Source organism: Piliocolobus tephrosceles, chromosome 7 (assembly GCF_002776525.5).
Source record: "Piliocolobus tephrosceles isolate RC106 chromosome 7, ASM277652v3, whole genome shotgun sequence".
NCBI lineage: Eukaryota > Metazoa > Chordata > Mammalia > Primates > Cercopithecidae > Piliocolobus > Piliocolobus tephrosceles.
The window spans coordinates 141,767,745-141,780,339 of NC_045440.1; the positions used below are offsets into that span (position 1 = coordinate 141,767,745).

At 41.5% G+C, this 12,595-nt stretch overlaps 1 protein-coding gene across 3 annotated transcripts in view; it reads right to left on the bottom strand.

Annotated features, from left to right (window-relative positions):
* Positions 1-12,595, bottom strand: part of FAM135B (family with sequence similarity 135 member B) — a 354,745-nt gene that overhangs the window by 129,761 nt on the left and 212,389 nt on the right. For all 3 annotated transcript variants that reach the window (XM_026454551.1, XM_031935958.1, XM_023192766.2), the window contains exon 4: positions 4,636-4,775. In XM_026454551.1, coding sequence (XP_026310336.1) covers positions 4,636-4,775 — 140 coding nt within the window. The remainder of the gene's footprint in view (positions 1-4,635; positions 4,776-12,595) is intronic.

Below are 12,595 nucleotides of genomic sequence, written 5' to 3' on the forward strand. Positions count from 1 at the left end.
CTCTCCATGCTGTGTCCTCAACCTTCCTTTCTAGCTTTGTGTCCCTGCCAGTTTCCAGCCCATTAGCAACAATGCTTTCTTCCCCAAATCTGCCTTCTGCTTTACTGCTTTTTATGGGTCTTGCTGTCTTCTGTCTCAGGAGCTCTCAACTGGTTACTGTGGCAATCTTGTCCATTTTTCTACTTATCAAAACTCTGAATCAACTCAGGCCCATCTCTGCTTCCAGCAAAAAAAAAGAAAAGAAAAGAAAAAAAACCCCACCTCTGTCTGAATCACTAGGTCTGGCATGACCTCATGAATCTGCATTTTGTATGAGTACTGCCAGGGGACTGTGATGCCGGTGCAGCAAGGAATTACACTTTGGAAAATGCTTTTCCTTTTGAAGCCTATGAGAATGTAATCTTGCTCATAAAATGTGTTTAATATGTAATCTTTTCCTCTTCTTCCTCAGAGTGGCAAGCATTTTGTTGTTAATAATTGTATCTGCTTCTTTGCTCTGCCTGCTGGGAGCTTAGCACTAAATGTATGGGTCACCATTAGTAAATATCCACAGGGTGTTTGCGCATTTTGGTCCCCTACATTTACCCCAGCCTTTATTTTCCTGTATGTGTTTCTCCTCCACTCTGCCTCATTCCATTGCTAGCTTTTCTTTTTACTATTCTACGCATTTTATAAGCCTTCCCAAATCTTCTGTGGGATTACACAGAGTATATAAATAAAATACACACACTACCTCCAGACTCACTCTTTGCAACTGTTATTATAATATCTCTTCCTACACCTTAACTTGTGATTAGTTCTGTCCATGGTCACCTCTTGCACTTATCTGTGACCTCAATGCATAACTGAATCTTCCTTATGTCTGAATTTTTGATAGCAGGTGGAATCACGTGTTTGACGAATAGGCATTTCATAAATGTCTGTGGTTCACAATCATGTCTATGTGTATCCATGAACATAATTTCTGGCCGACTGGCTGTAAGCAGCATTTTGGTTGTCATAAGCAGACTGATACTAACTGGAAATGCATCCATTCCAAATATACAGTGTTTACAGACATATCCAATTAACTTTTATTATCCCTGATTTGTATACAGCAATTAGCTATGACATTGTTTGCTGCCATATGGATTACCCCCAACACAATAATAAATTATTAGCTTACAGAGAAAAGAAATTTGATAGGAAGAAGAAAACAACATGTAGTATGAAACAGACTCCCCATTCAACTTGAGAACTAAGGTTGGCTACAACCTCACATGAGTTAAGGTTGAGGGCTGGGAAGGTCAAACTTGAAGGCTTTAAATTGTCAGGGACAAGAACAATTCTCTGACGGAATTAAGATGGAGCAATGGCCAGGATACCTGAATAATCAAATCCAGCCTCCATCATTGGTTTGTCATAAGCATTCTGCCAAGGTTGCTCTTTGAGATCAACCAAAGGGCAAAGGCCCATGGGAAAAAATGGAGCACTGATTTCTTATTGGAATTTGGGGAAGTGGACCTTGAGCTTGCAGTCTGTTTAACTGGGAGTTTATGACCACTCTAGGCAACCTAATGGTCTTGTTTCCTAAACTAAAGGTATCAACTTGAGTCCAGGAAGGAATTAGAGGATACACTCAAAATGAGGACTCTAGGTACAGTTTATTAAAGGGATGATTTACAAAGTGTGTGGAAGATTTAGAAAAAGCAACTAACAGTTGGGCGCAGTGGCTCACTCCTGTATTCCCAGCACTTTGGGAGGCTGAGGTGGGTGGATCACAAAGTCAGGAGTTTAAGACCAGCCCAGCCAACACAGTGAAACCCTGTCTCTACTAAAGCTACAAAAAAAAAAAAAAAAAAAAAAAAAAAAGCAACTAACAGTGGCTCAGTTCCTCAAGATTAGTAACCTCAGGACCTCCTTAACACCCTAGGCATGAACAGTCAAGCGGAGACAGTGGCTATCAGAACTGGAGAGAAAGCTACATGGAGTGTGTCTCCCTGGCTGGAGCTGGGGCCTTTGGAAGAAGGACAGAGCAAGTGGTATGCTGGTAAAGGTTTAACAACTGGCTCTCTGAAGAAAAATAAAAAACACTGATTTGTAGCATTGACACTTTCTCCTGTGTAAATGTTTTCATCACAATTGACTTTGAGCTATGAATGTGAAGTCGCTAAATAAGGAGTTGGAAAGAAGTCTGTACCCGTGGCTATCAAAAGCTGATATAAGCAGGCTCCAGCACACCACTGGACACAGCCAACCCTCCAGGACCCTGCAGGGAAGGAGCCTGGGGGATGAACGCTCTGGGCCCATTCTCCTCGTAGCCACCTGCAGAAGCTCTCATAGGCCGAACTCAATGGAAACTAAAAGGTAAAGACATGACTGAGCAGTTCTTGCAGCCAGTCTCTTGGGGCACACAGCAGGTGGGAGAGCAGAGAGGGGAAATCGTCAAGTAGTCAAAAGCTAGCCAGCATGGCTAATAGGAGCTTCATTTGTTCTATTAAATTTTGATTACAGATCAAGTATTTGCAGTCACTGTGATGGCATAAGGGAGACAGGGTCAGGTTAACTGAAGGCTCCAGTGAGTGAGGTGTATGTTCCTTGAGATATTGAAGCAGGCAACTGTGGTCTGGGCATGATACAGGGAGCCAAGGGCCATCAAACAGGGTGCATGGTGGATGCTTATCTCTGTTTGGAAAGAATAGTTTGCAAAGGGCCTAAAAAGAAGGGATTATAAGTTAAATTCATTCATTCAACAACTAAGTCATCCACTCCATGTCAGGTATCCACAAGTGTAGTCCTATGGCTACTGGGGCACTCAGGATACAAAGAGAGATCCAGTCCTGTGGAGCTTGCAGACTGGGAGAGGGATGACAAAATTCTAAAATAAAAATTGTGCCATTGCACCATTCTAACGAAATCAGTGGATTTCTACTGCTCAAGAATAAGCCCTTATTTCCCTATCACGGCCCACAATGCTGGGCCTCCCTGCTCCATCTTCGTCTCCTGCTCCTTTGCCCTCCCTGTCTGTGCAAGTCACCTCAGCCTTAGTGCTTTTCCTGAAACACCCCAATGTCATTCCCACCTCAGGCTCTTTGTCCTTACGGTGCTGTCCTCCACAGCCAACATCTCCCTGAGCTCATGGCATGCCTGAATCTTCCTCCACAGTTGGGCCTCCGTAATTCTGCACTGGCTTCTCTGGCAGCCTCTCCTGTCTGTCACTTGTCCTCCAGGGAATAATCACCTTGGGTGAAGGTTGCATTGAAAGTTGTGCTGAGTTCTTGACATTCTCAATATCTGAGTATCTGTCATGAGGCAACAGCCAGTCTTGCACAGCAGGACCATCATGAGGTATCTTCCACTTTGGGTACAGTTGTAGCTTCATGGGGCCTCCAGTGAGGGTGCAAACTCCTATACTCTTATCTCCCTCATGAGTGTGTCTCAGAGACTAGGGAGCTGAGTATGTAGCAGTGAGAAGGCTCAGTAATAGAATATGCATGATTGGTTTATTTAATTACATTGTGATATATTGATCTAATATTAGAATATAAGCCCAAAATGCCAGGGATATTTCATGTTCACTATTTTACCTTCAGCACATAGTAGGTGCTTAGTGAGTGCTCAATAAATTTTTGAAAGGATAGATGGGTTAATGAATAAAGAATGAGTGACGCTTTTCAATTTTAGCCACAAAGAGGAACCTGGTCACTACCTAGATAACAAAAGATGTGGACAAAAAGCCAAGAAGCCTGAGAGGAGAAAGATAACAGATGCCCAATAGGAGCTGTTATGCACAGCACATGAAGAATGCAAGTAGTAGGGGCTCTAATTAGACCTTCCTAAAGCAGGAATACTCTTTCAAATAATTCTCAATATATTCTAGCAGGAAAAAATCAGCTCAAATGTGGCAACAGGTACACTTCAGTGAGGCTAGGGGAGGCAGATCAAAAGTTTGAGCTTCAGATATTCCTTTGAAATGTGTTAATCTGATGAACAGGAAATTTTCAGTCAAGTTCCCAACTAATAAAGCGAGCTCCCCAAGGCCTCTGGGCTTGCAGTGATGCTGTTTCCCCTTCATTCGATGCCCTTCCTCTTTCTTTCTCTGGTGAATTCAGCATGTGCATCTGAAGCCAGCTCTTTTGTGTAAGCCTTGATGAAACCAGCTTTGTCATCTCCACAGAGATCATTGTTCACATCCCCTACCAAGGTGTTTGCTTATATATCTGTTTTCCTGCTAAATTATCAACCCTTTCAAGATAGAGTTCCTGCTGCCTTCTCCGGTTCTGTCCCTTATCCAAGGGTCCCACATTGAGCCCTGTGAAAAAACAGTTACTCAAAACCACCTGCTGATTGACTCATTGACAGAGGGGCCTGAACAGATGCGCAAATGGGCAAATGAGGAGGGAAGAAGAGACCCAGTAAATGAGTCAATGGAGACAGTCTGCACTTGAGACTACATGGAACAAGCAAATATATGAATAAAAACATGAGTAAAACAACACATATATAAATAAGTGCATGAGTGCACTAAAAGCACTAATCTCTGTCAGATTTCAGAGTAAATCCATACCTTCTTCTTTCACCATTTACCTAGCAATGAGAGAGAACAGCCATGAGAGGGAACAGCCACTTGTGGCTGCTGGTGGATTCATGACTTACCCTTTCACCACCTAAGAGCAAATGAACTCGGAAGACCACAGCATCATTTATGGGCACCTCTTCATTCCGGTATAAGATCTGAAAGACTCGGCTGTGCACGGTGCTGTCATGGACACAGGCTGAATGCAGGCTGCTGCTCTCTGCAAAACGAGAATCAGTAGGAACCCATGAACTCCAATACTGTGCTTTACCTGCAGCCCTGTCAGGTGTCTTTCCTGCTCAAGGAGACTAATGGCCCCAAGCGGCCTTCCAATTTCCAAAGCTTAAAGTCACAGTTAATGAGACCTTACCATATGAATATTTCTGTTCATTGAGTTGGCCTGGTATCTCACGAAAACCTTGTTCCATTCCTTGCAAGCAATAAGATCTTGGCTAAGTCACTCATGCCGTGGGCAGTGCTCCTGGGCTGCTATGCAGTGCCTGCTCAACTTCTCACCTGTTCACCTGTCCCCTCTTCTGTGAAACATTCCATAAACCTCCTCTCCCAGAAACAATGAGGAAAAGAACAGGGGCCAAAAGATAGAAAACACCCTTCCTTCTACAAGGACTTCCTAGTGCCCATAGAATCTCTCCCTTCTCAAAGGTGCTGCTTGCACATCATGCATGTCACGAGAACACTCTGTCTTGAGTTTTAGGAAAATATGCTAATCCTACTGTATAATCCTACTATATATCAAATTTTAAAGGAATTGGTTTAGCTCTGTATCCTCCAATGAATTCTAGATATACCATATCCCTAAACAGTACTTCAAAGTTGAGTTATATTTCAAGAAGACAAATCTAGCCAATGCATCCACTGTCCAGGGTTATTTGGGGGAACAAATGGGTGAACTCCTCCAAATTACTTAACACACAAACTACACAGTTGGAGATACATGTAAAAATATATATATATATAATATATATTCTAAAATAAATAACACTGTCCAGGGTTATTGTGAGGAAACAAATGGATGAACTCCTCCAAATTACTTAACACATAAACTATCCACTTGGATATATGTGTGTGTGTGTGTGTGTGTATGTATATACACACACACACACAAACATATGTTTATATACATATTCTAAAGTAAATAACACTAATATTTATATAAGGCAATGATTACCTATTGATTACCTATTTATAACAGGGAACAACTATATGGCATTTTACAAGTTCTAAAGTGCTTTTCAATTGTGGTTACTTTCCTTAATTATCATAACAAACCCATAAGATAAATTTTACACCAGACGAAGAGACAAAGGCTCAAAGCAGAGGCAGGTGCCTAAATATGTACTTGTTGTGAATGTTTATGTCTCCCCAAGATGCATATGTTCAAATCTAATCACCAATGTGATTATATTTGGAGGTACAGCCTTTGGGAGGTAATCACATCATAAGAGTAGAGCTCTCATATATGGGATTAATGTCCTTATAAAAAGAGGCCAGAGATCTGTTCCCCTCACCTTTCCCACCATGCAAGGATATAATGAGAGACGTCATCAATCTGCAAACCTGGAAAAGGGCCCTCACCAGAACCTGACCATGCTGGCATCCTGATCTCAAACTTCTAGCCTCTAGAACTGTGAAAAATACATTTCTGTGGTCAATAAGGCGTCCAGTTTATGGCATTTTGTTAGCAGACTTTGCTGGAGAATTGCTATATAATGAAGCATTGTGTAGATTCATCCTCACATCTACCTCTTTAATAAGAGAGAAAATGAAGTCTCCAGTGAATGAATAAAATGCATTTATTTCCTAGCAAAGGGTGGGGACTCTATAAAACAGTACTGAAAGAATTAAATAGTTTGACTGAAATGGGAGCCAAGAAAAAAATAGAAAACAGCCCAACTAGCAAAGAAAAATCCTAAGTATCTTGTACACTGTCTCTGGATGAGTCAAAGAGTTTTTTGGAAACAGGGACACAGGATCACAGTCACCTCCCAATGCACAGTCACATCTAAACCAACACCTACCTTGTAGCTTCAGAGCAAGGAATATAAAATATGTAAAATGCCAGGTTGTTTCCAAGGCTGCTCAGATATGCCTGCTCTAAGTTGCACTTTGTCATGAAAGCAATAAAATTACTGGCCTAATGCAGTTCTATTTAGACCTGCTGTATTCAAATTGATGGGGCTATTAAATAAAAATGATTCATGTGTGCAGATGCCTCTCTGTTTTTATTTGCTACACTAGCTCTTTCTATATCACTGTCAAGGCCCCGCTGATCTATAAGCCAGAATGACAACGTGGCAGCGGATGGATGGGGTAAATACCCTGAAGGTCAGAGCAGCCCTGAGCTGTCTGCTACCAGGAGGGACAGCCAGCAAAACAGTTCAATCACTTGCTGTCTTGGGCAAGTGACATCACCTCTTGGAACAGAAGCTTTCCATGTGAGAAATGGACACAGCCGCACTGACCTTCTGGGATCACTGTGGACACAGAGGATAAAATAGATCAAGCTCCTAAGACCAGGCACGTGCTGGGCATACAATATACAGTATGATTACTTTTTAATTGTGTTTGCAGAGGAAGTTCTGAGTACTTTCTGTTGAATAAATGGTCATTGGCCACATTTTTTATGGGAGATTAAGCGCCTCTGAATTTGAGCAGATTGGCAAACAGACCACAGGGCTTAACGGGTATTTACTGAAAATCACCAAATCCCGAGGTGCCCCATTAAGCCTGGGATAAGGCAGTTTTCATACCTTAGGAGACTTTCTGGGTCAACTCCTTACCACTATTAAATAGGGCATCGCATAGAACAGGTGTCTTTTTAACAAGGGAAGGCTCACCAATCACAAGATAACTTCCCTGGGATGGAGATCACTGGGGCAACACTCCCTGCTTCATTCCCATTGGGATTCTCCCTTCTTCACCAACAATCCACATCCGGATACCCAGCCCACTATCCTCTCTCCTCCTTCCTGGTGAAATCAGCACCCAGAGACAACCAAAGTACATACTCTCTCCACCCTTAAAGACTAACTCATACTTTGGAATGGCAGCCTTTCCTGGCTATGGGTTAAACAGCCACTTTTCATTCTAGAGTATTTTTATGTATTTTTAGGCAACAAGATTTCTATTCAAGTGGTCCAATGAGAAGGTGTAGACTAGAGTCTTCCTACATATCTGCCTTCTTCTTTTGTGTGTGTCAGCCTTGGTGCCATGCATAAAAAGCATTGAGACTTTAAGGGGAAAAAAAGAGATGAAAAGAAAATGGGTGGAAGAAGGAAAGGGAGTGTGAAGGAAAAACGGGAGGGGAGCAGAGAAAAGAGAATGCAGCAGGGGAGGTAAGAGGAGCTCTTCAGGTCTCAGCTGCACAAAGAACACATTCCAAACATCTTAATACAGAATTTCAGGCCAGAGGGCAAGAGAAAAAAAAGACTTTTAGGTGCTGTAGATTCTTCTTCTCCCCCCACAAAATGAATGATATTAATACTTTATATATCTATACACCTCTAAATGTTTAAACTTTAAATGATGACATTCCCTCAGCTGAGAGCTCCCAGCAGTCCTAGAGGGATCTGTCAGTGTGGAGTATAAAATACAGGTGTTATTCTTCTGACAGGGACTCTATGCCCAATGCTCAAACCAACAGCACCCGTAGGGACCATTTACTTGTGGACTAAACCTCAATCTCATTCCAAGAACATAGCCGTGGCTCTGCCTGCATATAGGAGATTCCCAAAGAATCATTTCTGTGCCCAAACCCCAGAAAACAACCCCTTCAATACCCCAGGCCTGTAGCCAGCTTTAAACTCAGGATATACTCAGTTAAATTCCTTTAAACTCAGGATACACTCATAGAGAATCTTCCAACATATTAGAGCCAACAGAAGTGAAAAAGCCCCATTAGACTATGGGTTCCTCAAAGTCACAATGTTGGTTTTCATATAGTTTAGAAAATGCTCCTTTAGTAAGGGAAATATAAGTTCTAGACTCATCCCCACTTTCTGGCTGTGTGACCTTGGGCAGGACTATGGAATCCGAGCTCCGATGAGATAAGAATCTTGCCTTACTTAATTTCCATAATGAATGTGAGGTTTAGGTAAAATGGTGAGTAGAGAAGTATGTTTTTAACTGAAAAATTATCAAAATCCAAACAGATTTTCTCAAAGAATAAAGATGACAACGATTAAGACTCTTGAGGTGGGGTGAATTTTCTGACCCTTTCTAGGAACATGAAGAACAGAAAGTCACCCTGAAGCCAAACTTTATTTTTTTTCCAACGATTGTAAGGAATAGGCAGAAGAGAAAGCCACTTTGAAAAAGGTTTTCATTGTTGTTCCAGAGAAGGACCAGAATAATTTCCTGTAGTCGAGTATGGGCTGCCTAGCTCATAGGGTCATCAAGCCTTCAATGCCAGGGTAGGGAGGTCCAATATATGACCTCTTGAGACTCCCCCAAGGTTGCTACTTTCCTGAAGAGCCCATCACTGGAGGGCAAGTAGAAAAATATGGATAAGAAACCAGGAACTCCTGGGAGACAGGTAACCATGGTCTTGATGACTTTTCTTGAGGTTGAAAATCAGGGATACTGTTGGACTGGGACAGATGCTTCCCAACCAAGGTGATACTAGTGTCAATCACACAAGCACAACCTGTTCCCAGAAATGAAGCTATCTTAAGAAAAGCTGGGGCCCAGGATGATGACTCTGGATGTTCAGAAATGCTCAGGGTTTCATGGGTAGAAGGTTGGTTTGGCTACATTGTGAGCCGGAAAGATGAGAACCCACCTAACCTGAAACAAAGATTGTGTTGGCAAAAGCAATATTTTAGTTCATTGTGTGTTTCAATAAGACAATAGCACAGACTACATAATTCACAGCGCACAAAATTTAATTGACTCACAGTTCTGGAGGCTGGGAAGTCCAATATCAAGGTGCCTGCATCTGGCAAAGGCCTTATTTCTGCATCATCCCATTGCAAAAGGCAGAAAGGCCAAGAGACAAAAGTGAGCTGAACTTGCGCTTTTATAAAGGCAGTAATCCCACCCAGTAGGGTAAAGCCTTCATGGCCCAAACACCTCTTAACCGTTCTCACCTCAAAACTGTTAAAAGGGCAACTAAAGTTTCAACACACGTTTTGGAGGGGACAAACGTTTAAATCATAGCTGTCTCTAATGAGTTATAACCTGGGAGCTCAGGGTGAAGGCCCTAGTGGCCTGTGCAGATAACTGGAGCAGCAAAGCATTCACCATTGAAGACCCTCAAGCTTCCTCCGAATTCTAAATACCCATGCTTCAATAGATACCCTGTGTGCCAATGAGATGCCCCAGCAGCAAGGGACTGATGAGATTCATTTCTATCCTAAACTAGCATTCAGAAAAGGACCACACTTCATTGAGTCAGCCCAGGGCTTCTTGGATGATGTGACATGGGAAAAGGAAGTGGCATTTCTGCTAACAGGGCATTGAGATATACAAGCACTTACTTGAAATATCTGAAGAGATGCAATTCTGCTCGTACCTTCAATTTTTGAAGCATATCAAATTGGTGACACATCAATAAAGAGCTGTATTTCGGTTGTCATTTTTATTTCTATCCCAAAGAATATAAAACATTTTTCTTGTTTTCTACTTAAAGTACCCTGCGGCACATGGAGTATTGAATATTTTGCTTTCATGCACACGGACATAAGTTTATGCCTCACCTATAATTTTGGATTATTATGTTTGTATGTTTTTGCTATAAAACGTGTTTATTCATTCATTGAATATTTACTAATCACCTGCTATGCACTAGGTCTTGGGCAAAACATTGGGATTCAGCACTGAACACTCACAGGGTTCCTTTTGGGACATTTATGTTTTACACTTGTGCCTGTGGAATAGGGAATGAATATTACCATTGTTGTCCGACTCCACAGACATCTCCTTGTGTAAATGAATGTTTCATCTTTCCACACACGTTGCATTAGTCGGAATGCCTTATAAGGGCTAATTTAAAATTCTGATTGAGGTGGCAAATTATGTAAAACAAACTGAGTTTGATCAAAGATGTTATTTATAAATTATATGATTGGAAAAGTCACTTTTCTATAATATATAATAAATACAAAATGGTTTTGTTAATTGCAAATTGCTCCATTAAAGCTAGCCTGAGATTTACTGGTCTAAATTCTAGATACTTTATATTCCTTCCATCACTGAGTATAGCCTTGGGTATATGAGTTTTCATTTTATTCATGAGGAAACTCATGATCATAGAGATTGTAACATCCTCAATGTCAAATATAGTAGATGGTTCAATGGTGACTCCAAATGTTTTTTTTTTTTATTTCACTCCTTAATTTGTTTATTCATTCATTCATTATTTAAATCAACAACCACACAGGCAATATGTTAGACATAATTCTGTCACTGGTAAAGATAAAACAATGACAAGGAATATTATTCAATATTTAGTACAGTATTTCCCAACTTTTTATCTCTCCTCACTTCAAATGCACCATCCATCAGTTTCTGTTTAATTGTTTAAAAATATCTGAGAATGACAGAACAAAGGCTTTGCATATCACTAACACTCAAATATTTAGCAAATCAATCCATCAATCAATTTATTAATAAATGCAAAAATGGAGGGATATGACTTTTGGAAGTTACCCAATGTTTGTTATAGTTCTAGTTTGTGACAGTTTTAATATCCAGAATTTCTGACTCCTAGCCTACTCTACAAGAAAACCCAACTTACAAAGCTGATACCATGCTCTGGCAGAAAGTCCTATTTGTAGGAGGGCAACTAAACTATAAGAGTCCATTAAAAAGCACCATTTAACCTACTGAAAATGAGAAAGGCTGTTGCTGCGATTCAACAGGAAGCATTCTCTCATCAACACTGACTGCGCTTAATTACTTAATTACAAACCATCGTGACTTACTATTAGAATAAGTCCACTAAGGCCAGCAGTTGATAACACTTTATTATCTAATAAAGTGTATTGCTCCATAATCTCAAAAGTAAAAGGCCTGTGTGTTACCTCCAGTACACTCTAGTTGCTTACTAGAGAAACCCATTGGATTTCCTTGGATTGGTCGTAACTGCTGAGTGGTCTCAGGTATTTCAGTCTGGATTTCAATAACAGAGTCCAGTGTATGGCCTTGTACCTCATGCTTGTGTAAGCACACAGATGTGAGTTAAAAGACATGGATGTACTTTCAGCTCTGCCATTTATACACTGTATACATATGAACAAAGAACTTGCCCAGTGTAAGCCTCAGTTTCCTCATCTGTGAACTGGGGATGGAAGAGCAATACTGTTTCAGGGTTGTGAGGGTTTTACGAGATGACCTATGAAAGTACCTGGTACAAGAGGGAACATATAACAGGGGCTCAGACAAATGGAGGGAATAAACATGCTGCTGGATCAATAGGAGTGTGGAGCTGACATGGCTTTTACAAATAATCCAGCATAGAACTTTACCAGCTATTAGTAGAAGTCCAGTGGAAGTGAGGAGTGGAAAATAATCGTTTGTTTGTTTGTTTGTTTGTTTGTTTGTTTGTTTTCAGATGGAGTCTCGCTCTGTAGCCCAGGCTGGAGTGCAGTGGCACGATCTTGGCTCACTACAATCTCTGCCTCCAGGGCTCAAGTGATTCTCCTGCCTCAGCCTCCTGAGTAGCTGGGATTATAGGTATATGCCACCATGCCCGGCTAATTTTTGTATCTTTAGTAGAGACAGTGCTTCACCATGTTGGTCAGGCTGGTCTCAAACTCCTGACCTCGTGGTCCACCCGCCTCGGCCTCCCAAAGTGTTGGGATTGCAGGTGTGAGCCACCGCCTCCAACCAAAGGAATCTTTAATTACCTTTTGACACTGTGAAGGAAGCAGGCTTGGCCCAGGGCAGTGGGCACTGCCTGAATGGAGCGCAGAGCATGGAGTATCTCCCAGCTAGTAAGCAGGGAGATGCTGGGTGAGACTTCGACTCCACCGGCCTTAGTTCTTTTACAGGCAAAAATGACAATAACAATCCAACTAC